Genomic DNA, 25,620 nt, shown 5'->3' with positions numbered 1-25,620 from the left:
CTGGTATTTTGGAAGAGTTTTTGTTGGCTTGATCAGAGGGTTACTACACTGTAAATTGTTTGAGGTTCATGGTACGTTAGTGGATGGAGTGAGTTATGATATGGTAATGTGTAAGAGAAGAAAATAGATTAAGGATATGAGTTATTTAATTAAACAGATGTCCAAGAGAAAAATAAATTATATACATATAATCAATACTAAGGTAAGTATGTCACATCCTAATAATAACAGATCTATCCCAGTTTTGCCTTTACCAATGAGATTCCAATTAAAAATTCAGAAATACAGGACTCCATGCTACGGTTTACTGATGGGTCTGTCATGTTTTTAGCAGTAATTTGTAACATAATTTAACCATATATGCAGGCTTAGATTATTTTTTCTCTCTTATACATTATCAGTTTAGGAAATGAAACAAGAGGGGTTTTATATCTGCAGATGGAGAGCAGCTCTCACACCAACTTGTGGTAGTGCCTCCTAGAGGCATAACAATAGAGAGAAGACAGTAGCTTCATGACCGCTATTTGCTGAAATAAGGTATATCAGAATGTTTAGTTTCAATGAAACTGTAATTTCACTTTAATTATTACATTAATTTTGTTGCATGCCAGATTTTATATTTCTCCAGGTTGACAACATAAAGCCTTCTCTGCCACATGGGATGTAATGCTTGAAGATAGCAGAGTTGCTTACCTGTAACAGGTATTCTCACAGGACAGCAGGATGTTAGTCCTCACATATGGGTGACATCATCAGGATGGAGCCCTCACAGAACACTTTTGTCAAAGTTTCTAGAACTTTGACTTGGCACACTGAGCATGCCCAGCATGCCACCAACCCTGCATCCAGCAGGGGTCCCCCTTCAGTCTCGTTTATAGTAAAAGTACAAGCGAAAAACTAAATAATAAACCGTAAGCGAACCCAACTCCGTGGGGTGGCGGACGGGTTTCATGAGGACTAACATCCTGCTGTCCTGTGAGAACATCTGTTACAGGTAAGCAACTCTGAGGATGCCCGAGTAAATGTACCAAAAGCACCCAAAGACTTGCAACAGGCACAACAACAGGGGTGGGTTTGGTTAGGAGGGCATCCTGAAATTCCAGTGGGTCGCTGGAAGGAAGTTGGGTTATTAAGCTGAGAATAAATTGCGCAGAACAGACTGGCCAAAAATGGAATCTTGCTTACTAGCCTTGTCCAGGCAATAATGAGCCGCAAAGGTGTGGAGAGAACTCCATGTAGCAGCCCTGCAGATGTCAGTGAGGGGCACCGATCGGAGGTGCGCTACTGATGTTATCATTGCTCTTACAGAGTGCGCTTTCACGCGTTCCTGTAGCGGTAGGCCTGCTTGCTGGTAGCAGAAGGAAATGCAGTCCGCTAGCCAGGACTGCATTTCCTTCTGCTGGGTCTGTTTGCCCACTGGACTTCTCAGTTTGGTTTTATCGAAGGAGACAAGCAGCTGTGTAGACTTCCTATGGGCTGCAGTGTGCTCCAAATAAAAGGTTAGGCCATGTATGCAGTCCAAGGAATGCAGCGCTCGCTCACCTGGATGTGAGTGGGGTTTAGGAAAGAAAGTAGGTAGTATAATGGATTGATTTAAGTGAAATTCAGATTCTACCTTCGGTAAAAATTTAGGATGAGTGCGAAGCACCACTCGATCATGGAGAAATTTTGTGTAAGGTGGGTTTGTTACTAGCGCCTGTAGCTCACTAGCTCTGCGAGCCGCTAGGAGAAAAAGCATTTTCCAAGTGAGATAACGCAACTCGCAGGAGTGTAGAGGCTCAAACGGAGGTTTCATGAGCCATGCTAATACCACATTGAGGTCCCAAGCAGGGGCCGGAGGACGCAGTGGGGGCTTTAGATGTAGTAAGCCCCTCATGAAGCACGATACTAAGGGCTGTGTCGATATTGAGACATCCCCTATGCCTTTATGGTACGTGGCTACGGCACTAACATGGACCCTGATGGAGGAAGATTGTAGACCAGACTCTGACAGGTACCAGAGGTAGTCTAGGAACTTCGCTGTGGGGCAGGTAAAGGGATCTATTTCCTTTGACGTGCTCCATAAGGAAAATCTTTTCCATTTGGAGTAAGATTTCCTAGTAGAAGCAGTGGCGTAGCCACGGGTGGGCCTGGGTGGGCAGCTGCCCACCCAACTGGAACCGGAAGTGAAGCACCAGACCTGCAAGGCTGTCGCGGGATCCCATCTCCGCGCGGCGAAGAGGAGAACCCAGGGCCAGCGCGCCATTCCGTGCATTTGTATGGCACACATGGGGAAGCAATCCTGTGTCCGTATGGCCCACTGATCTACCTATTTTGGGAGGGAGAGGGAGCAGAAGCGCCGCACACAGCTTCCGCTTCCTCCCCCTCCCCCAACAAGCAGGAAGATCGGTGGGCCGTACGGCCCAAATATAGCGGAGGAAGCGGAAGCTGTGCACGGGCTTGAATGTGTATGTGAGGTAAGAATAGAAGCCTGGGTTTGTGTGTGGGTGAGAATGGAAGCTTGAATATGTAGGTGAGAATGGGAGCCTGGGTTTGTGTGTGGGTGAGAATGGGAGCCTGGGTTTGTGTATGGGTGAGAATGGGAGCTTGAATGTGTGTATATATGGGTGAGAATGGAAACCTGGGTTTGTGTATGGGTGAGAATGGAAGCCTGGGTTTCTGTGTAGGTGAGAATGGGAGCCTGGATTTGTGAGTGGGTGAGAATGAGTGCTAGAATATGTGTATGTGTGGGTGAGAATGGGAGTGTGGGTGAAAATGGGAGTCTGGGTTTGTGTGTGTGGATGAGAATGGGTGCTTGAATGTGTGTATGTGTGGGTGAGAATGGGTGCTTGAATGTGTGTATGTGTGGGTGAGAATGGGAACTTGAATATGTGTATGTGTGGGTGGGAACAGGAGCATCAGTTTGTGGGTGAGAATGGGAATCTGGGTTTGAGTGTGAGGTGAAAATGGATGTGCGTCTGTGTGTGCATAAGAATGTAAGCCTGGGGATGGGTGAGAAAGTGAGAGCTTGTATGTGTGTCTGCAAAGAATGTGAGCTTGTGTGTGTGTCGGGGAGAGGATATGAGAGTGAGAGCTTGAGTGTGTGAGGGAGTCTGTGAGAGAAAGCGTGTGTGTGGAGGGGAAGAAGACAGTAGTAGAAGAAAGACACTGAAAAGGAATTAGAAAATGAGCAACAAGGGAAAAAATAGGAAAAAGAGACCAGACCAACTGATTAGAAAAATACAAAGATCAGACAACAAAGGTAAAAAAAAAAATTATTTTGAGATGTTGCATTTCTTATATTTTTGTTGCATTTCTTATATTTTTGTATTTTGTTCTTTCTTCTGTCTTTTAGCAAACTGGCTAAAAGACAGGAAACAGAGAGTAGGATTAAATGGACAATTTTCTCAGTGGAAGGGAGTGGACAGTGGAGTGCCTCAGGGATCTGTATTGGGACCCTTACTTTTCAATATATTTATAAATGATCTGGAAAGAAATACATTGAGTGAGATAATCAAATTTGCAGATGACACAAAATTGTTCAGAGTAGTTAAATCACAAGCAGATTGTGATAAATTGCAGGAAGACCTTGTGAGACTGGAAAATTGGGCATCCAAATGGCAGATTTATTTATTTATTTATTTATTTATTTATTTATTTATTTATTTAAGTTTTTTTATATACCAACATTCAAGATAATAGTCCCATCATGCTGGTTCACATGAAACAGGAGTGCAAAATAACCTTAAACTTGAACAACAGTGCGGAAAAAGCAGTTACATGTAACAAGGAAAAATAGAACTTGGAGTGAGAAGGAAAAAGGAAAAGGAAAAACCAGCTAATTACATATAATTACATTGTAAGAGGTAGCTAATAGTGATATTGATGGTGATGTGTGTTGATTGTTAGGAGTTAAATAATATTGGAGTTAGGCAGATGAAATTTAATGTGGATAAGTGCAAGGTGATGCATATAGGGAAAAATAACCCATGCTATAATTACACAATGTTGGGTTCCATATTAGGTGCTACAACCCAAGAAAGAGATCTAGGCGTCATAGTGGATAACACATTGAAATCGTCGGTTCAGTGTGCTGTGGCAGTCAAAAAAGCAAACAGAATGTTGAGAATTACCGTATTAGAAAGGGAATGGTGAATAAAACGGAAAATGTCATAATGCCTCTGTATCGCTCCATGGTGAGACCGCAACTTTAATACTGTGTACAATTCTGGTCGCTGCATCTCAAAAAAGATATAATTGCGATGGAGAAGGTACAGAGAAGGGCTACCAAAATGATAAGGGGAATGGAACAGCTCCCCTATGAGGAAAGACTAAAGAGGTTAGGACTTATCAGCTTGGAGAAGAGACGGCTGAGGGGGGTTATGATAGAGATGTTTAAAATCATGAGAGGTCTAGAACAAGTAGATGTGAATCGGTTATTTACTCTTTTGGATAGTAGAAAGACTAGGGGGCCCTCCATGAAGTTAGCATGGGGCACATTTAAAACTAATCGGAGAAAGTTCTTTTTTACTCAACGCACAATTAAACTCTGGAATTTGTTGCCAGAGGATGTGGTTAGTGCAGTTAGTATGGCTGTGTTTAAAAAAGGATTGGATAAGTTCTTGGAGGAGAAGTCAATTACCTGCTATTAAGTTCACTTAGACAATAGCCACTGCCATTAGCAATGGTAACATGGAATAGTCTTAGTTTTGGGGTACTTGCCAGGTTCTTATGGCCCGGATTGGCCACTGTTGGAAACAGGATGTTGGGCTTGATGGACCCTTGGTCTGACCCAGTATGGCATTTTCTTATGTTCTTATGTTCTTATTCCACTGTTCAGAGACTTTAGTTTCTCAGGCTTTCTATTTTGCTTTTATCTGCATGTTTCTGTTTCTAATTTGTGGTCTCTTAATTCTATCAGGCCACCGGCCACTCGCCGGTGCACACGATTCTGTATTTAAATTAGGCCCTGCGGTAAAAACGGGCAAAAGGAGGCGCTAGTGACACTAGCGCGTCCCTAGCGCCTCCTTTTTGACAGGAGCGGTGGCTGTCAGCAGGTTTGACAGCCGACACTCAATTTTGCAGGCGTCGGTTCTCGAGCCCGCTGACAGCCACGGGCTTGGAAACCGGACGCCGGCAAAATTGAGCATCCGGTTTTCGGCCCGACAGCCGCGGGCCAAATTCAAATTTTTTTTTTTTAACTTTGTTTACTCTTTGGGACCTCCGACTTAATATCGCCATGATATTAAGTCGGAGGGTGCACAGAAAAGCAGTTTTTACTGCTTTTCTGTGCACTTTCCCGGTGCACATTTCTGAAAGTAATTTCTGAAAGTAAAATGTGCGGCTTCGCTGCACATTTTACTTTCTGTATCCCGCGCGCATACCTAATAGGGCCATCAACATACATTTGCATGTTGAGGGCGCTATTAGGTGCCGCGGGTTGGACGCGCGTTTTCCTCCCCTTACTGAATAAGGGGTAAGGGAAAACGCGAGTCCAAGAGGAGGCTAAGAGTGCGCTCCATCGGGGCGCACTGTATTGTATCGGCCTGTATATATCAGGTAAAGATCGATCTCTGTTTTGCCTGTGTGTGTGACTAAAATGCAGTACAGTATTTCTGCTCGCGTGTAGTTTCTCTGAAGTAGTAGTCCAGCTTGTTCTGTTATTCCCGTAGGTGATGTATTAATGTTCTAAGGCATGGTGTAGTATTTGCATTGCTGCTTTTTCATAAGGTTACTGTTATTTGAATCCTGAGAGTCAGTGCTGTGACTGTATGGCAAGGTTCTAGATGCCTCTTTCTTTGCAAGAGTTTGTGCTACTTCACAAAATAACAGTGGAGGGTTATTTTTTGCTGAGGTGACACCAGAATTTGAAATCTTTTTTTCATGTTGTAATGTGAATTGCCCTAGCTCTGCGCTGCACCTGTTCTGATGATTAATTATATTTTATTGTATTTATGAAGATTTCTGGTTTTCTGCAAAGATGGTTCATGAAAGAATACATTAATTTTTGTTTTAATACATGATTGGATATGATTTTCTATACTTGTGCATTTATAAACCACTAAATATAAAATAATTTTGATTAATAAGGAATTTTTAATGCTGGTAAGTGCTTTAAATAATTGAGGTAAAATGTTTTAAAGTTTCACACATGATGCATAATGGCTGTTATAAATTACTTAGAAAGCCATTCTAGGGTACAGTATATGGCATTATTTATCAATAAGAAAACAACTAGTAGGTCTCAGGCCTGCATGCCTACAGCCCACCCATGTTAACCTTGTGCCCACCCAAAAAATCAATTCTGGCTATGCCACTGAGTAGAAGGCTTCTGTGAAGCTGCAAGGACTTGGGATACAGTGTCCGAGAGGTTTAGAGGTTGAAGAATTAGCCTTTCAACATCCATGCTTTCAGTGACAAGACATGGGGGTTCGGATGATGGAGCTGTCCATTGTTCTGAGTTATGAAAGATGGATCCACTCCCAACCGAATATAAGGATGGACTGAGAGGTTGTGCAGGATGGGAAACCACACTTGATGCGGCCAGTAAGGGGCTATGAGAATCATTAAGCCCTTGACCTGTCGTAACTTCACGAGAGTCTTGCTGATGAGTGGAAGTGGAGGGTATGCATATAGAAGACCCTGGGACCATGAGAGGGCAAAAGCATCCCTTGGTGGTGTCCTGGAACTGCGATGTAGTGAGCAGTAGTTTTCCACTTTGCGGTTGTGACTTGACGCAAAGAGATCTATGTGCGGATAGCCCCACCGCTGGAAGATTTCCTCTGCCACAGTGGGATTCAGGGACCATTCATAGGGATGAAAGGTCCGACTCAACTTGTCCGCAAGTACATTGTCCACACCCGCCAGTTGGGTTGTTCTGAGAGAGCCCAGGCCCATATCTGTGCTACTTCCTGGCATAGCAGGTATGAGCCCATTCCACCTTGTTTGTTGATGTACCACATCGCTACCTGGTTTTAGATTTTAGATTTATTTAGATTTATATTCTGCTTTTTGCACTTTTTTTTTAGAGTGGAAGGGGTTGAGTGTAGAAGGGAAAGGGAGAGCTAATGGAGAGCAAAGGAGTTGGGGCCTGTAAGGATAGAGTGAAAGGGGTCTGAGCCCGTCCCTCCGCTGCCGGGGAAGGGGGGAGGGAGTTGGGATGGCGGATAGTTACGTCTTGCGAGATCCCCCTAGGCCGCCGCTGCAGCTCCTGCCACCACCACCGCCGTACCCTTCGTGGTGCTGGGGGGGGGGGGGGGAAGAGCGGAGCAGAGCAAAGACTTAGGCGGAGAGGGGTAAAAAATCTCACCCATTTTAACGGGCTTAACGGCTTGCGCTCTATAAAATAAGAAATGGCAGACTGGGTCAGCTCATCCTGTCTCCAACAAAGGTCAGTCCAAGTCTCAGAAACAGAAATGACGGCAAAAAAAGGTCCATCCAGTCTGCTTAGCAAGCTTATGGTAGTATCTGCCATGCCATGCAGGTTACCCTCCATGCCTGGATGGATCCTACAAGACCTAGAACGAAAGTCTGTTTCACGCTGGTCTCTGAAAGGAAAGGCTTTGTTTTTGCCACTTCTTATCTATCTGATTAATAAATATTTATGGACCTGTCCCAAAATCTATCCTTCTTCCCCTTCCTTCAACTCACTCCAGTCTCCCCCTCATTAATCTCCTTCCTCTCCTCTTTTTCGTATCTGCTAGTATTCCTATCCTTCATATAGCAGTCCTCACACTGGGGTCGATGCAATATTTGCGTATAGAAAACCGGTGCTCAGCCACCTTTCCTGGGCGCACAATGCAATATTTAAATGAGGGTTTGCGTTAAAAAGGAGGCGCTAGAAAAATTGTGTGTCCCTAGCGCCTCCTCGGGCTCACAGGAGAGGTGGCTGACAGTGCAGGTTGGGAAAACGGATGTTCAATATACATGCACAAAATACACGCCCTGGACCATGTATCTTGTGCATTTATATTGCGTGCCCAGAATTAGTTATTTTTTACCCGAGAATTGTTTTTTTTTTACTGGAATCTGCTTTCTGTGGTTCCTCCCATTTAGTATTAATAGGAGGAATCTCAGAAAGCAGGATTGTTTTGTATTTATCAATGAACCCTTGAGCGTGGCAAATTTTACGCCAGCCCGTGTTAAGACGTGCACTAGCTGCAGCGCACGGTATTGCATCGGTCTCATTTTCTTCTCCAGCTGCCCAGTAAGTCTACCCTGCTTTACCAGCTACTGCTGTCAGCCTCCTGTGTCCCCACCAATTTAGGCAAAACTATGTGGCTTTGCTTATTGTACATCACTGTGCCAGAAGTAGCTGGCAGTGTCAGGCAGGAGAGATTGTTGGCGTTAAGGACCAGTGCACAAGGGATGGTGGAATTTGGCTTGTGGGGGATTATAGGCCCTACACCACCATTGTGGAACGGGTTTCCGCTGCCGAGGATTACAGACTGTTAATACCTATCCTCTCTCTACTGCTCATTGGGAACTCTATCTACTTAGCTACAAGGGAGTGTATGATAACATCTGCCAGTCTGTCTCTCCTACAGTGCCTTACTGGACATCTGCATTGGGGCCTTACACCACCATTGTGGGACGGGTCTCCTACGCCAAGGATCACAGACTTTTGCTACCAATCTACTCTCTACTGCTACCTCTGGTGGACCTCATTAGCTGTATAATAAAAGATATATTCTTTGTGTTTGTGCATCTGAGTCTAGCCCGGTGCTTCAGTTCCCTATGGGGCTCCTCCCCATAAAAGATATCATCACTGTTGCCCCTGAGAATCCACCAAACACCTCGATATCATAACAATCAGGAGAATATGAACAACAGAACATGGACATCTTAAACATTGGATCCTTGGAAACATCAAGAAGGTTCGGACCACTGGACCTCTGGGAAATGGAACATCAAGACGAGAAACAAGAGCACAGGACTTGGTGAGAGAGGTAACGGTGGTGGGGCCGCTTGGCAATAGTGATCATAATATGATCAAATTTGATTTAATGACTGGAAGAGGAACAGTGTGCAAATCCAAGGCTCTCGTGCTAAACTTTCAAAAGGGGAACTTTGATAAAATGAGAAAAATTGTTAGAAAAAAACTGAAAGGAGCAGCTACAAAAGTAAAAAATGTCCAAGAGGCATGGTCATTGTTAAAAAATACCATTCTAGAAGCACAATCTAGATGTATTCCACACATTAAGAAAGGTGGAAAGAAGGCAAAACAATTACCGGCATGGTTAAAAGGGGAGGTGAAAGAAGCTATTTTAGCCAAAAGATCTTCATTCAAAAATTGGAAGAAGGATCCAACAGAAGAAAATAGGATAAAGCGTAAACGTTGGCAAGTTAAATGTAAGACATTGATAAGACAGGCTAAGAGAGAATTTGAAAAGAAGTTGGCTGTAGAGGCAAAAACTCACAGTAAAAACTTTTAAAAATATATCCGAAGCAGAAAGGCTGTGAGGGAGTCAGTTGGACCGTTAGATGATCGAGAGGTTAAAGGGGCACTTAGAGAAGATAAGGCCATCGTGGAAAGATTAAATGATTTCTTTGCTTCAGTGTTTACTGAAGAGGATGTTGGGGAGGTACCCGTAATGGAGAAGGTTTTCATGGGTAATGATTCAGATGGACTGAATCAAATCACGGTGAACCTGGAAGATGTGGTAGGCCTGATTGACAAACTGAAGAGTAGTAAATCACCTGGACCAGATGGTATACACCCCAGAGTTCTGAAGGAACTAAAAAATGAAATTTCAGACCTATTAATAAAAATTTGTAACCTATCATTAAAATCATCCATTGTACCTGAAGGCTGGAGGATAGCAAATGTAACCCCAATATTTAAAAAGGGCTCCAGGGGCGATCCTGGAAACTACAGACTGGTTAGCCTGACTTCAGTGCCAGGAAAAATAGTGGAAAGTGTTCTAAACATCAAAATCACAGAACATATAGAAAGACATGGTTTAGTGGAACAAAGTCAGCATGGCTTTACCCAGGGCAAGTCTTGCCTCACAAACCTGCTTCACTTTTTTGAAGGAGTTAATAAACACGTGGATAAAGGTGAACCGGTAGTTGTAGTATACTTGGATTTTCAGAAGGCGTTTGACAAAGTTCCTCATGAGAGGCTTCCAGGAAAAGTAAAAAGTCATGGGATAGGTGGCGATGTCCTTTCGTGGATTGCAAACTGGCTAAAAGACAGGAAACAGAGAGTAGGATTAAATGAACAATTTTCTCAGTGGAAGAGAGTGGACAGTGGAGTGCCTCAGGGATCTGTATTGGGACCCTTACTTTTCAATATATTTATAAATGATCTGGAAAGAAATACGACGAGTGAGATAATCAAATTTGCAGATGACACAAAATTGTTCAGAGTAGTTAAATCACAAGCAGATTGTGATAAATTGCAGGAAGACCTTGTGAGACTGGAAAATTGGGCATCGAAATGGCAGATGAAATTTAATGTGGATAACTGCAAGGTGATGCATATAGGGAAAAATAACCCATGCTATAATTACACAATGTTGGGTTCCATATTAGGTGCTACAACCCAAGAAAGAGATCTAGGCGTCATAATGGATAACACATTGAAATCGTCGGTTCAGTGTGCTGCGGCAGTCAAAAAAGCAAACAGAATGTTGGGAATTATTAGAAAGGGAATGGTGAATAAAACGGAAAATGTCATAATGCCTCTGTATCGCTCCATGGTGAGACCGCACCTTGAATACTGTGTACAATTCAGGTCGCCGCATCTCAAAAAATATATAATTGCGATGGAGAAGGTATAGAGAAGGGCTACCAAAATGATAAGGGGAATGGAGCAGCTCCCCTATGAGGAAAGACTAAAGAGGTTAGGACTTTTCAGCTTGGAGAAGAGACGGCTGAGGGGGGAATATGATAGAGATGTTTAAAATTATGAGAGGTCTAGAACGGGTAGATGTGAATCGGTTATTTACTCTTTCGGATAGTAGAAAGACTAGGGGGCACTCCATGAAGTTAGCATGGGGCACATTTAAAACTAATCAGAGAAAGTTCTTTTTTACTCAACGCACAATTAAACTCTGGAATTTGTTGCCAGAGGATGTGGTTAGTGCAGTTAGTATAGTAGTGTTTAAAAAAGGATTGGATAAATTCTTGGAGGAGAAGTCCATTACCTGCTATTAAGTTCACTTAGAGAATAGCCACTGCCATTAGCAATGGTAACATGGAATAGTTTTTGGGTACTTGCCAGGTTCTTATGGCCTGGATTGGCCACTGTTGGAAACAGGATACTGGGCTTGATGGACCCTTGGTCTGACCCAGTATGGCATTTTCTTATGTTCTTATGAGGGACATCAGGAAACGAAAGAACATCAAGACAGGAGCTTGGAACTTGGAACATCAGTAGCTTGGAACTTGGAACATCAGGAGCTTGGAACTCGGAGCATCAGGAGCTTGGAATAGGCATCCGAGCTGGAAGAACACAGGAACAAGTGCTGGAACTCAGGAACAAGCATCCAAGCTGATGCGAAGAAGCTGAAGGACTGGAGCGAGGCCCTTTTGTAGAGCTGAGCCAGGAAATAGGCGGAGACTGGCAGTCGGTGGGGCCGCGACCACTTCCTGCTGCTGGCCTTTTAAATGGGCTGAAGAGGCATGCACCGGCGCCTCTTCAGCCCATTTAAAAAGGCCAGCAGCATAAAAAGGCCCTAAGAAAAGGCACACACAAAAAATCTGACAAATGCAGCTGTTTCAATATTGTACAGTACATCAGATGTTTAATATCAGTGCATAATGGTAACAATTTTTTTGTTCAATTGCATTTGAAAAATATCAAATGTTGTCACCTTGTTAATCTTTGCTTTTCAATTGTAAATACAGGCAGCCTCTCATTTTCTGGTACCAAATACTATAATTCACAAATGTAAAGCTGTTGTATTATAGAGAGGGTCACAAGCTTTGCAGTGCAAGCATTCAGCATTGTTATAACATCACAAATTGTCATTTCTACAAAATTCCTTAGTTGTGTAAATGGCCAAATAGCTGGAGTGCACAGAAATGAAGGATAACAAATATTAACATATCTTATGTCCACTTTCAAATTAAACAGCTGGGAGGTGGATTATTTATGTAACCTTGCCCTGTGAAGGGATCACTGGAAAAATTATAAGTTGTCCTAAAATTGGTAACATCATTCCTTAACCTAGCCACTGTGGTCAAAAAGAACCGCTAGTGCTCTCCCTCTTGCATTGGTGAGCACACTGGCAATTTTCCCTGATCACAGTGGCTAGACTGAGAAGTGATGTTACCAATATTAGGACAACCTATCATTTTTCCAATGATCCCTCTGCAGTGCGGGGTTACATACATAATTCCACCTCTCTGCAATGTAACTTGAAAATGGACATAAGCTGGAGGTATTTGGGAGGGTTGGGAGTTATTTAGCTTTGTCCCATAGAGATTTATTCTAGTGCAGATTTTTTGTATGCCTTGGAATTTTGCAGAATACAAATTAGTTTGGGGGTTTTTTTTGCCTTTTTTTCCCCCTCACATAAAGCCAGTTTTACCAGTAGACAATGTATTTTTGTTGGTTGAGGTTTGAAAAATAATTCTCCGAGTCTGAACCCTTAAAGTGCTATTCATGTGCCAGCAAGGCCCACTCTTACAGTACAAAATTAATCATTTTACCTCTTCATTGTGATCAAGCACCTTTGGAACTCCGCTGACCAGAAGACTCACAGGCCTTCGGCACTGCTGAGTTGTGAGGAGCAGTCAATTTTATAACACAGTTTAATCTGGGTGAGTCTTCCCTTTACATATTTTAAAGAAGAATCTACCTGGGCAACAGACAGGACGGGCTATTTTCAAAGCCCCTATCTACATGGGTACAATATGTTTTTACTCAGAGAAAGAGCTTCCAAAATTTTCTTCCCCGTGTACCATAATAAAATGTTCAAAGACCAACAACCTGCATTGTTTTTTCCTTTGAAAGTCAGCTTAAAGCATGCTAAAAGCCGTTGCCTGGTTTGCTCTTTTGAGTGGGTGGTTAAAAGAAGGGAAAAAAAACCACATGCACTTCCAAAAATGTGATGAATGTGCACGTTTCCTCTCCTGAACTAAACACTCTCTCAGGAACATTTCCTGACACATCAGCTAGAAGTACAAGAGCCATGGAAGACTACATAAACTTATAGCTGGCCAAAGGAGGCTCAGTTTTTAGACAAGCCATTTTACCCGGTTAAATTGCAGTGTACGTGGGTAAATGGCTTTGACAATTGTCCTCTGTATTCACAATTCATTTTCAGGTGAATTTTAAAAGGAAGTTACTATTGTAGCAATTTTTAAAAGCCACTTACTCCCATAAAGTGCAGGTTTAAAGTTATCCGGCTAATTTAGACAGTTACAACTGAAAAATCAGCTAAGTTAGTCAGATAACCTAGGCACACCCTGGAACGCCTCTTTTTTTCATTTGGTTAAACTATAGCTGGATAATGACTTATTTGGCTATAATTTAGCTGGATAAATGGCCAAATAGTCAAAACGTTACCATTTAGCCGGATAACTTGTGAGTTATCCGGCTAAATGGCTTTGAATATTGACCTCAATAATTATCTTGGTAGAAAAAGGGGGTCTCAGCTGCTTAAAAATGGGATAATACAAATGTAAGAATATAGAGACATGGAAACATAGGAGGTGAAGGCAGAAAAGGAAAATGTGGACCACTTAGTCTGCCTATTTGCACCTTCCTCTTGTGCCGTCATGGGTGCCATTCAATCTGTGGTCCTCTTCCTTCCATCACCATTAAGGTGCCTTTGCATTTATCCCATGCATGCTCAAATGCTGTCATTCTTTTGGCTCATATAACCTCTGTTGGAATTCGGTTCCACGTGTCTACCACCCTCTCACATTCTCTTTCTGTTTCCCCACTTTAACTTTTCATTATGACCTGCTATCCTTTATATTCTAGGGAAGAAAGCTGCCTTCTGGTACTTTATTGAATCCTGCTAGTTAGATATTTGAATGTTTGTATCATATCTCCCCTTTCCATTCTTTCTTCTTTTGCAGTGCAGTGTCCTGAAGGACCTTCAGTCAATCAGGTTTTCAGGATATCTGCAATGAATATGCATGAGATAAATTTGCATGCAATGAAGGAATTGCATACAAATCTATTTCATGCATATTCCTTGAGGATATTCTGACAACCTGATTGGCGAAGGTCCCCCTGGACAGGTTTGAGATCCACTGTTGTGGACAATACTCCTTCAGACTTTCTGTGTGTGGCTCATAGCGCAGGCCATGCAACATTCTGATGGCCTTTCTTTGAACTGCCACTACATCATCAATGCCCTTTAGTAAATTTAAGTTTTCAAATTCAATTTTTAAACCAACACATTAGCAGCAAGGTTCATCTGGCTTCTATTGGCAAACAATATCCAATGAATTTCAAAACTGTGCTAGCTGGCTGGGCAGAGCATTGTAGAGACACAACAGCAAATTGTAAAAGCTACATATTCAATTGTGTTAACTCCAAATTATAGAGTTGGTGAATTCTCACCACCAAGTTTAATGTTTTATTTTTCTCATGTATTCACTAAAATAAACATCTTTGAAACAATATTAGTAATAGAATTGAAACAGAAGCTCATATTTTGTCCAGATAATTCCTCCATGTAGCCAGCTTTAGCCAAGGTTTTGTTTAACACTAGTGTACCAACCCTCTAGTTCTCCACTATCCAAATTGTCCCTAGCTTAAGCCCTAAGTTAGGATCAAGGGGAAAGGAGTTGGCAGACAATTCCTTGCAGGCATCTCCTGTGAAGATGCCATGACTTGGTCAGCAAGTCTGTATAAAAGCAGCAGAGCATGAGGACCAGTGTGGCTTTTTGGTTAGATTTTCGGAGAGTGAGGAGAATTGCTGAGGTTATTCTCCATTTTTAAGCCCCACAGCCTGATTCAGGGGAGGAGGCATACTTCTGATCAGTACCCCCTCCGTCTGGCAGGGAGTGTCTCAGGGAGTGGAATGGAAGAGAGGCAGAATTTCTGTGAAGAGTTTTTGTTTTTGTGTGGAGGTTGGTTTTTGCCTCAGGAAGGAATTTTCCTCCTTGTCTATAGAGGAAGTCAGGAATAAGACCAGTGATTCCCTGCCTACAAAAGGAGGGCGGACTGAATTGTTTTGCCTGAGAAGGAAAGGGGAGTATTTCTGAAGAAGAGTTTTGTTCCTGTTCTGGGTGACATTTTTGCCATCGGTTCCTGCCCATGAGAAGGAGAAAGACTTTGGTTTTTGCAGTTTTTGAGACCGTCTAACCCAGAGATCCAGAGTAACATCAGAGAAAGCTCAGGAGACCCCAGCCCACACTAGGAGCCCACTTTCCGCCATCTGGAGAGCCAGGTCATTTTCCTTAGTGCCTGCCACCAAAAGGGACACTGGCTCAGCTAGCAGACTTGAGACCATCAGGGCTTGCTGCAATAAGTTTTTGAGAAAAGCAATTAGTGATTTTGTTTGCTAAGTGGACCTCAAGTATTTTTGGTTACAGTAAACTTATTTTAGGGACACTCCACCAGAGTGACCAGTGTCTTCTTTAAGAACCAGAGGTGCCCCTAAAACAAGTACATCCTAATAGTGAGTGCATCTGAGACAGAAAGAGAATGAGAGATGGCGTGGTTTCCTCTTTGTTTGCCTTGGGCCCCAGAGGTGAAATACTCCTCTCCACCGGACTGAACCCCAGCACCCGGTGCCTGAGGACTATGAGAGAAAAGGGGTAACTTATGGCCCTTGGACAACTGTGAAATCCCAAACATGACCACTAGAAAGGGAGCCTAATTTAAAATAATTGTTTTTAGTTAATACCTAACAACTGTTTAGGGGCACTATTATTCTCTGCCTTTGGGAAAGAGGATCTACATTCCTTTTACTAATGCTTCCCTGATTTCTAACATATATTTGCCTGTTTGCCACTACTGTATTCTGCATCTACAGTTCAAATCTTTATTAACTTTGGTCACTGAAGTCAATCTTCAAACAGCTGCCAAGCAGCAAAGAATTAATTTTAATCCTTATCTTTAGGAAAAATTTCAGTCAAACCAACCAGCTAGGCTTTTGGCTGAAAATATCCTAAATCTTGCTGGTCAAAATTTTGTTGCGTTTGGCGATCCGCTGCTCTAAACTCCAGTCCTGAGCTACTAGCAGGAACCCCTGAGGCCAAGTAAGCCCCCCCCCCCCCCCGGATGGATGCACTGCAGACCGCCATGTTTGAGCAGCCCCGACGTGACACTAGGGAGAACGCCGCCGTCTCCAAACATGGCCATCCTTAGGCACACACATGCACAATTTGCACTGATTTAAAGGGTCCGTGGTGGGAAATCCTCCACGGCGCCCACAGATGATTTCAGATAGGCCTCGGCCTATAAAAAGCCCCTTTTCCTTGCAGTCCTCGCTTCAGCAACAGGTCTCCTACCATTGTGTAGTGTGAGTTGCCACAGAAGTTTTCCTGCGTTCCTGTCATCAGTTCCTGGTCTTCTCTGTATCTTCAGTTCTGGTCTTCATCCTGGTCTTCGTCTTGTCCATTAGCCCCTGTGGTCAGTCTTCAGTTCTGTGGTCCTTCTGTGCACCTTGCCTCCTGTGGTACTCCTCGTCTTCCTGCCCTGCCCATCCATCCCACTTTTCCTCAGATGGATGTTTGGCTTGAACCTTGGCTTGCCTCCTGGACTCTCTTGATTGCCGCCTGCCACTGACCACTGCCTGAGCACAGACCTTCTCTTGATTGATGCTTGCTACTGACCACTGCTTGACCACCAGACCTTCTCTTGATTGATGCCTGCCACTATTGCCTGACCACCAGACCTTCTTTTATTGACGCCTGTCACTGATCACTGCCTGAGCACTGAACCTTCTCTTGATGCCTGCCACTGACCATTGCCTGACCACCAGACCTTGTCTTGAATGATACCTGCCATTGACTGACCACCAGACCTTCTCTTGATTGCCACCTGCCACTGACCACTGCCTGATTATAGAACCTTCAGTGATTATCGCCTGCCCTGACCTGCCTTCTACCTTACCAGCTCGCCATTGCCTCACCTATAGATCTTCAGGAATTCAGCAGAGGTCCTCACCTTCCAGCCCCAGTACCCAAGGGCTCAAGCTAATGAGAACATGGGCTGGTATAGGTGAAGCTCTAGTTGGGCCTCTGCAAGCTAACAGCAGGGACCAACTCCACCTTGGTCCAAGAGTCCATGCCGTCAACAAATTTCATTGGTTAGATTTAAGTTTGCAATTCATTTGCTTGCTTTTAACCAGTAAACTTAAAACATTTAGCTCTGAAAATCAGCACTAACCAGCTAAGTTGTAAACCTGTCCCAGGAACGCCATTGGAACCTTACATTTTTTAATTGGGTAAATTTATGCACTTTGCGCACTTAGAAGTAAAATTTAAAAGCCTGGCACTTGCCAAAATCAAGAGATGTACACACATGTAGGTCATGTGCATGCCCAATGGATATTAAAAGCTCTCTACATACGCACTCAAATCCTGTTGGGTGAATATCTCACTCTGATTCAAAAAGGGACATAGTTTGGGCATGAGCATTCTGTGGCAGGGCCAAGAGATATGCGTGCAAATACTTACACACCTGGGTACATACCTAGGTCCAATGTTGCATACGTTTACTTCTGCTAAGGAGGAGGTGCAAGTTAAAAAAAATAAACCCACCATCCCTGAGGGATTTATAGAGTCTGGGGTAACTGGTGGGAGTGAAGGCTATTAAACCAGAACACGTGCCAGTTATAAAATTCCCCCACTTGCGCATACATGCATATGTTATAAAATTGCTGTGTTCTGGGTGTGTATTGACGCACATGCATCAATGTGCACCCATGCACCCCTTTGAAAGTTAACATCCCTGCATGTCAAATTTAGTTGGTCAGATATGGGCCATTGTAACCAGTAGAGATGTGCATTGGGTGCCCGATCGTTTCTGCTTTCGGTTTCGTGTAGCCGTGGGAAAAGTTCGTATTCCCGCGGATCATTTGCCATCAGCCCAAGGATTCACCTGTTTACATTCCTGTCCAGCTGAGTACCCTCTCTAACACTCCGCTGGTACAGATTGCCAACTCAGCAGTCTATATCATAACAAGATTGCTAGTTCCGTCTACGGAGCATATCAGATTGCTAAACTCCTCCTTCTACAGGAGCCAGTTCTTAACAGATTGCAACTCCGCACGGTGATTCATAAAAGATTGCTAAACTCCTCCCTCTACAGGAGTATCCACAGTAGATTACAATAGATTGCTACTCCTCCCCTCTGGAGGAGTATAACATAACAAATTGCCAATCCCCATCTGCTTGCTCCCCCATCAGCATAGCAGATTCTAACAGCCGGCCAATGGCACCGATAGCCCCTGTCACATAGTAAGGTCAATGGGCTATCGGTGCCATTTTCTTTACTGGCAGCCGATGGCCCGAGAATGGGAGATCGCTCCCGGGACCCCCGCCGGACCACCAGGGACTTTAGGCAATTTTTAGGGGAGTCGGGAGGGTGGGGGATTGTAAATAATTAGATCTGAAGGGTTGGGGTGGGTTTGGGGGTTTTTTTCTGTATATGGGGTTTTCTTATTTTCGGGGACCGCCGATACATGACGAATTATGAAATATTGTACGATATTTTCATTCGTCATAAAAACAATGCACATCCCTAGTAACCAGTGAGGTTTAACCGGCTTACTCCCAAAATTAGCCAGTTAAACCTTTTGAAAATGTACCCCATTCTTTAAATAAACGGGTTCAGCATTGCCAATTGCATCCAGTCATTTCCCATACCAGACATGTCTCAGTCTTTAATGCACTAACACTGAACAACACACATCTAACAGCACTCATTTCAGTATTCCATTAGGATCATACATTAAAAATGCCATCAAACTCTCCCAAACACAGTTGAGTAAACAATCTGTGGTGCCCAGCACAGATTATAGTAATTGTAAAATGCACATGAAAAGGACATGTCATCCAGCATGTCCTTCTACTCCTCTCCTTACCACAATATGCTAAGGACAGTTTCTTACTTTGCTATGAGGAGGGTTGGGTATCTCCTATATACAGTATTTTATAGTTTGATGATTTTACATAAAGTGTGAATCTAAATTTTGTGACTAGTGATCAGCAGGATTAACAAAGTTTACAAGCTATTGCGAGACTATTAGAGGGATTTTTAATCCCTCAGTCAAATACACTGGATTGGATTCATTATTTGGAGGGTCAAAATGGGAAAATAGTCAGTGTTTTAAGCAAAAAGAGATTTTCCCCTCCACAACGTGTTATCTGTCAACTCTGGTAGTAGATTGCTTTTTATGAGATTGTATGAGTTGTATTATGGTTTTCAAACAAGGGTGATGAGTATTTTGCTCTTTGCTGGGATTAATATCAGGATAAGTACAAATTCCTCAACGAGTACAAGTTCTTCTTGTAAGTATCAGCAGAATCAAATTTCAGTCAAAAGTTTGGAGGATCTCTAGCAAGTCACAGATGGGGAAGGGACTGTGAGTATCAAAATACAGAGTGAAGCAAAGCATTTAAAATATAAAAGTTTGAGATGTCTCTTTTCCATTAGACTGAACTTTATCAAGTACTTGATAGTTTGACTTCATTCTCCGCTGAACTTGGGGTTGACAACTGTGGTAGTTGCGCTCTTGAAAAGAGGATTATCACCCTAGCAAGAGATATTAGATATATGAGTTAGATTAATCACAATGTCAGGTAGTTTCCTAAGGAATAAACAGACCTGCTAGCTGTCCCAAATTCAGAATATCTGTTCCACATTCCACCCACATGTTTTATATTCCAGGTCTCTATTGTACATTTAGACCATATTCTGCATTTAACACAAGTCCCATTAAGCTAGGTTTCAGCATGCAGTAGTTTCAATAAAACTGTTCTGGTGCTACTTTGATGTCAGAAACAGGATTCTGAAATTAGGAAATAGACATGCTTTGAGTACAGAAAGCAGTGAAACAGAAATTGCCTGAAGAACATTTGGTGAACAGATTCCAAATATCAATTATGTTAGTTGTCGTTTGGGATTCAGATAATACTTGCTGAAAATTAAATACTGACAGGTGTGAGGCACACAAGAAACATATCTACCAGCCCCTTCTCATTCCTAAGTACCATGCTAATTGATTTGAAAGATCAAACCTTCTTCATCCTGTAATTTGGATATGGAGAAATTTCATTATCCCTTTGCGTACCTTCTTGGTGAACTGATTGACTTTATCTTTATTTTGAAAAGATAAAGATAATGTAAGGTGGAACATATTTACGGTACTTCATTATATGAGATCTAGTTAGTGAATGCTGGAATTGTTAATCTTTTGTGTCTCACCCTCCTCCTAACGTTCCTTTGATTGACAGAAACATAGATAGAAACATAAAACATCATGGCAGATAAAGACCATATGGCCCATCCAGTCTGCCCTTTCACACCTCCCACTTAACTTTACAATCCCTTCCTCTCAGAGATCCTCTGTGTTTGTCCCATGCTTTCTTGGAGTCCAGCATTGTCTCTGTCTCTACCAACTCCACTGGGAGCAATTACAAGCTCCACCACCCTTTCCATAAAGAAGTATTTCCTTAGATTATGCCTGATTTTCTCTCCTTTTGCCCTCATCCCATGAACCGTTGTTCTAGAGCCTCCTTTCCATTGAAAGTGACCTGCCTCTTTTGCATTTAATCCTTGGAGGTATTTAAATGTCTCTTTCATATCTCCCTTTTCCTTCCTTTCCTCCAGGGTGCATACATGTTTAGATCTTTAAGTCTGTCTCCATATGTTTTATAATGACAAATGTTGGCCATTTTAGAGGCTGCCCTCTGGATTAACTCCATCCGGTTTATGAAGGTACAGGCTCCACAACTGTACACAGTGCTCCCAATGAGGTCTCATCAGAGACTAATATAGATAAAATATCACCTCCTTTTTATATTATGGTAAAGTGAAAAGGTGGAAGGGGCCTGTTTTTTTGTTTTGTGTTTTTTTTTTTTTTTTTAAATCAGTTCAGGATTTTTTTTTGTTTTGGGTGGTTTTAAATGTTTTTTTTTTTTAATTAAGCAATCAAACAGAACAAAAAATAAGCATTAAAGGCTAGATTTTCAAAGACGCGTGCATGTGTCCATGTGCATGCGGTTCCCGGTGTACGCACATGGATGCGGTGATTTTATAACATGCATACATCGCCATGCGCATGTTATAAAATATGAGTCTCACGCGCACAATCGTGCTTGATTTTTATATTGGCGCACACATGTGCGGGCGGCTTGCAACTCGCACATGCAAGGGGGGATTTTAGTTAAAACATGCAGCGATGCGATCAGGCCTACACCAGTTCCTTCCCAGTCCACTCCAATTAAGGAGCAGACTGGGAGGGAACTTTCCTATGCCCCTACCTTACCTTCTTCCCTTTTCCCCTCTCTTCCTCTACCCCTAAACCTATCCCAGCTAACCTCATTTTTTTTATTTTTGAATTTACCTGCTCCTTCGAGCAGAAGTAAGTTCCGCGTGCTGGCCAGCTGCCAGTGTGCGCTTCCCTGGGACACGGCTTAATGGGCGCTGTCCAGTTGGCCCCAGACCCCACTCCCCCCTCCCCCGGCCCGCCCCTTTCACAAAGCCCAGCACTTCCGCGTGTATCAGGAGATACGCTCATGGCTGGGCCATTGCGAAAATGCGCCTCGGTGTGCGCCTGGCCCAGCCACGCGCATACCTTCCGGTATTTGCGCGTGCCGGGCTATTAAAATCTATCCTTAAATAAACAAAAAAAATCCCCCCCCCCCCAAAAAAAAACCCAAACAAACTGAACTGATAATTTTGGAGTTACACATCCCTAGATGATCATGATGACAGAGAGGAAGAGCTACTGTAGTATAAAAGCAGAACTCATAAGAATATCTTCCTAGGCAAGATATAAAGCACAATCCAAATAAATAGATATTCCCTCTTCCATTAAAGTGAATATCGTACATCATCACTCCACTTGGCTTTCGCTTTCTCCTTTTCAAATCGACTGTACTCCCGCCGGTCAATCAACTCTGTCACCAGTTTCCAAGTTAGAAGAAGAAGCAGTCCAATTAGGGCAACACCTGCAATGGTGCCCCCAACGATGGCTGCAACATTAGGTGGCTGTGGGCACTCTAAACATCAAACAAAACACATTGTTATTAAACAGTTCCCAAGCAAGAGATTTCCCACCACATCTCAACTATTTTTTACAATTATATTTTTGGTGGGCGATATTAAGTCAGAGTGACCAAAAAGGTTAAAAAATTTTTTTAAAAAGTGTGGGCAGGTCAGGGAAGGGAAAAACGGACGCTCAGTTTTATGAGCATCCATTTTCCTAACCCATGGCTGTCAGCAGGTTCAGAACACTGACGCTCGTAAAATTGAGCATCGGTTTCCTGTACCCGCTGACAGTCACCTCCCCTGGGTTTCCGCTGCTAAGGAGGTGCTAGGGTCGCGCTATTGTCCCTAGTGCCTCCTTTTTAGCATGACCCCTCATTTAAATACAGGATTGCGTGCCCAGGAGAGGTGGCTGGGTGTGCGTTGGGAAAGCGGGCGCTGAGCACTGAGCGCCTGTTTTCCCACGTTCCTTACAGTATCGGCCTGTAAGGGCTTAATTCTTTACTGTTGCCAGCCTGGTTCTTCATATGCCACAGAAATTAAATGTGTCCTTGACTGATAATCCATGTTACTATTTGCTGCGTGTATTTTTGAAATATAGCACAAAATGTACAGCTTTCTTTTAAATGTACTGCTTAAAATGTAAATGAGAACTATATTGAGCCCATGTGGGGGTATCAGTTACACTCCGTTTTGGGTTGTTGAGCATAGAAATTAGGGCTTTTGTGGTAGAAAAGGTCTCAGCACTGGAGTGTTCCCTTCTCATCTTCTACCAGGCCTGAGTTTGGAATTCATTACATGTAGACAGGGCTAAATCACTTCATATTATTCACACACCCACTTCCCTCTTCAAACCATTACCCATGAGTCATAATCTGCAAATCACTGGGTGCAGTTAAAAAGAACCAAAATCGCAGATCATAAGCTGGGAGGTGTGCAAGTCACCAATTTCAGTTCACCTTCTTGAATGGTCGATATGCCACTCAGAATAAGAATAAATATTATGTAACACACCCTGTATCACATTTCTACTTTAATTAAGCTTCAAATGGCTGACACTCATGGGATAACAAAAACCCAAATATATAATACAGGGGTGGCCAACCTTTAGTCCTCAAGAGCCAAACAGTTCTGTTTTTCAGGATCTCCACAATGAATATGCAGAAGACAGATTTGCATACAATGGAGGTAGTACATGCAAATCTCTCTCATGCTCAGAGCCACCCCAGCACCTGGTGTCTTCTTTTAGCACCTCACAGCAACAAGTGACACCAGCAATGGCTGTTAAAGGTGTAGGAGCTCCTCTCTGAGAACATGTGTATTCATGCCTCCTCTTCCTAGCAATAACATGAGCCTTGGAGTGGGGTAATTAACGGGTAGCTTACAGAGCACAGATAGCTGGGCCCTGCTGTGTGCAGCACAAACAATGCCTCCTCCTTTGAGCCCGTCCATCTCTGTCCTATCTCTAAACTGACTGAGACTGGGAATGAATATCCTGGCACTAGATAGGACTTATTTGTGTTGGGAGCAGCAGTGGAGGAGCTCTGGCAGCTATATGCAGAAGCCAGGGTAACTAACTTGGGGCCAATGCAAAAAAAGTGCGCTGAAAGCAGGCACTGACTGTTCAGCGCCCACTTTCCTAATGCACCCCCAGGCACCTCTCCTAGGGGCATGATGCAATATTTAAATTAGGGCTCACGCTGTCAAGGAGGCACTAGGGGCGATTTTGTGCACCCGAGAGAGGTCTGCTGTCGGCGGCTGTCCACCAGTTAAGAAAACAGATGCTGAATTTATCAGCGTCCGTTTTCCTAACCGGTACATATCCACGGGTTAGGAAAATGGAAGCTGATAAATTCAGCATCCATTTTGCAAACCTGACTGCAGTACCCTTGTCTGGGAGTTTAGGACAGGTCAGAAGGAGTACATATATCAAAATTAAAGTGTCGGACAATTATTATTAATTTATTCACTTCTTCACTTATTGCCGATTGATCCATTTACTGTTACATGTCAGTGAAAGGACCAATCACCTTTCAGAAGGCTGTCTTGAAAGGGGATTGGTCTTTTTTTTCCCTAACTTTCTTTTGTTCCTCCAACTTAATATCGCCATTTTCTGCTTTTCTGTACAATTTTTTGGGGTGCTCAGAAATTAATGCCTGCTCTGGGCAGGTGTTAATTTTGAGCGCAAAAATGTGCATATTGAACGCACATTTTTTTTTCTATTGAGAGTAAATAACTAATAGCCTCATTCACATGCATGTGCATGTGATGATCACTATTAATTTCCCTTATTGCATAAGGGGATTTGGTTGCGCCTACACAACCCGTGTCCAACTGTGGGTTAATTAGTGCACTCAGCTGAGCGCACTGCATTGCATCGGCTGCTTAGCTGGCTGCCCACACATTAACGTCTGCATTCGACACGGTAAATCACAACACCCTCTTTACCCGCCTCTCTGAAATAGGTATCTCTGGATTGGCTCTACTATGGTTTCAGTCATTCCTGAGCAACAGAACTTATAGTGTTAGATGTGGACGAAGTGAATCCAAGCTAAGAAACCTATCTCAAGGAGTCCCCCAAGGATCCTCTCTCTCTTCCACACTATTTAATATTTACCTTACACCATTATGTCGGTTACTTTCAAAAATGGGTCTTCAACACTTCATCTACGCAGATGATGTTCAGATACTCATACCTAGGGATGTGAATCGTGTCCTCGATCGTCTTAACGATCGATTTCGGCTGGGAGGGGGAGGGAATCGTATTGTTGCCGTTTGGGGGGGTAAAATATCGTGAAAAATCGTGAAAAATCGTTAAAAATCGAAAAATCGAAAAATCGAAAAACCGGCACATTAAAACCCCCTAAAACCCACCCCCGACCCTTTAAATTAAATCCCCCACCCTCCCGAACCCCCCCCAAATAACTTAAATAACCTGCGGGTCCAGCGGCGGTCCGGAACGGCAGCGGTCCGGAACGGGCTCCTGCTCTGAATCTTGTCGTCTTCAGCCGGCGCCATTTTCCAAAATGGCGCCGAAAAATGGCGGCGGCCATAGACGAAAAAGATTGGACGGCAGGAGGTCCTTCCGGACCCCCGCTGGACTTTTGGCAAGTCTCGTGGGGGTCAGGAGGCCCCCCACAAGCTGGCCAAAAGTTCCTGGAGGTCCAGCGGGGGTCAGGGAGCGATTTCCCGCCGCGAATCGTTTTCGTACGGAAAATGGCGCCGGCAGGAGATCGACTGCAGGAGGTCGTTCAGCGAGGCGCCGGAACCCTCGCTGAACGACCTCCTGCAGTCGATCTCCTGCCGGCGCCATTTTCCGTACGAAAACGATTCGCGGCGGGAAATCGCTCCCTGACCCCCACTGGACCTCCAGGAACTTTTGGCCAGCTTGTGGGGGGCCTCCTGACCCCCACGAGACTTGCCAAAAGTCCAGCGGGGTTCCGGAAGGACCTCCTGCCGTCCAATCTTTTTCGTCTATGGCCGCCGCCATTTTTCGGCGCCATTTTGGA

The 25,620-nt window shown here is 43.5% G+C and overlaps 1 protein-coding gene across 2 annotated transcripts in view; it reads right to left on the bottom strand.

Annotated features, from left to right (window-relative positions):
• Positions 1-18,762: 18,762 nt before the first annotated feature.
• The window catches only part of ITGB2 (integrin subunit beta 2), a 142,055-nt gene continuing 135,197 nt past the window's right edge, over positions 18,763-25,620 (bottom strand). For both annotated transcript variants that reach the window (XM_029606168.1, XM_029606167.1), the window contains 2 exons: positions 21,956-22,125; positions 18,763-19,654 (listed from right to left, as the gene is read on the bottom strand). In XM_029606168.1, coding sequence (XP_029462028.1) covers positions 19,589-19,654; positions 21,956-22,125 — 236 coding nt within the window. In that variant the 3' untranslated portion in view covers positions 18,763-19,588. The remainder of the gene's footprint in view (positions 19,655-21,955; positions 22,126-25,620) is intronic.

This window comes from Rhinatrema bivittatum, chromosome 6, assembly GCF_901001135.1.
Source record: "Rhinatrema bivittatum chromosome 6, aRhiBiv1.1, whole genome shotgun sequence".
Lineage (NCBI taxonomy): Eukaryota > Metazoa > Chordata > Amphibia > Gymnophiona > Rhinatrematidae > Rhinatrema > Rhinatrema bivittatum.
This window is presented reverse-complemented; position numbering and strand designations above follow the sequence as displayed.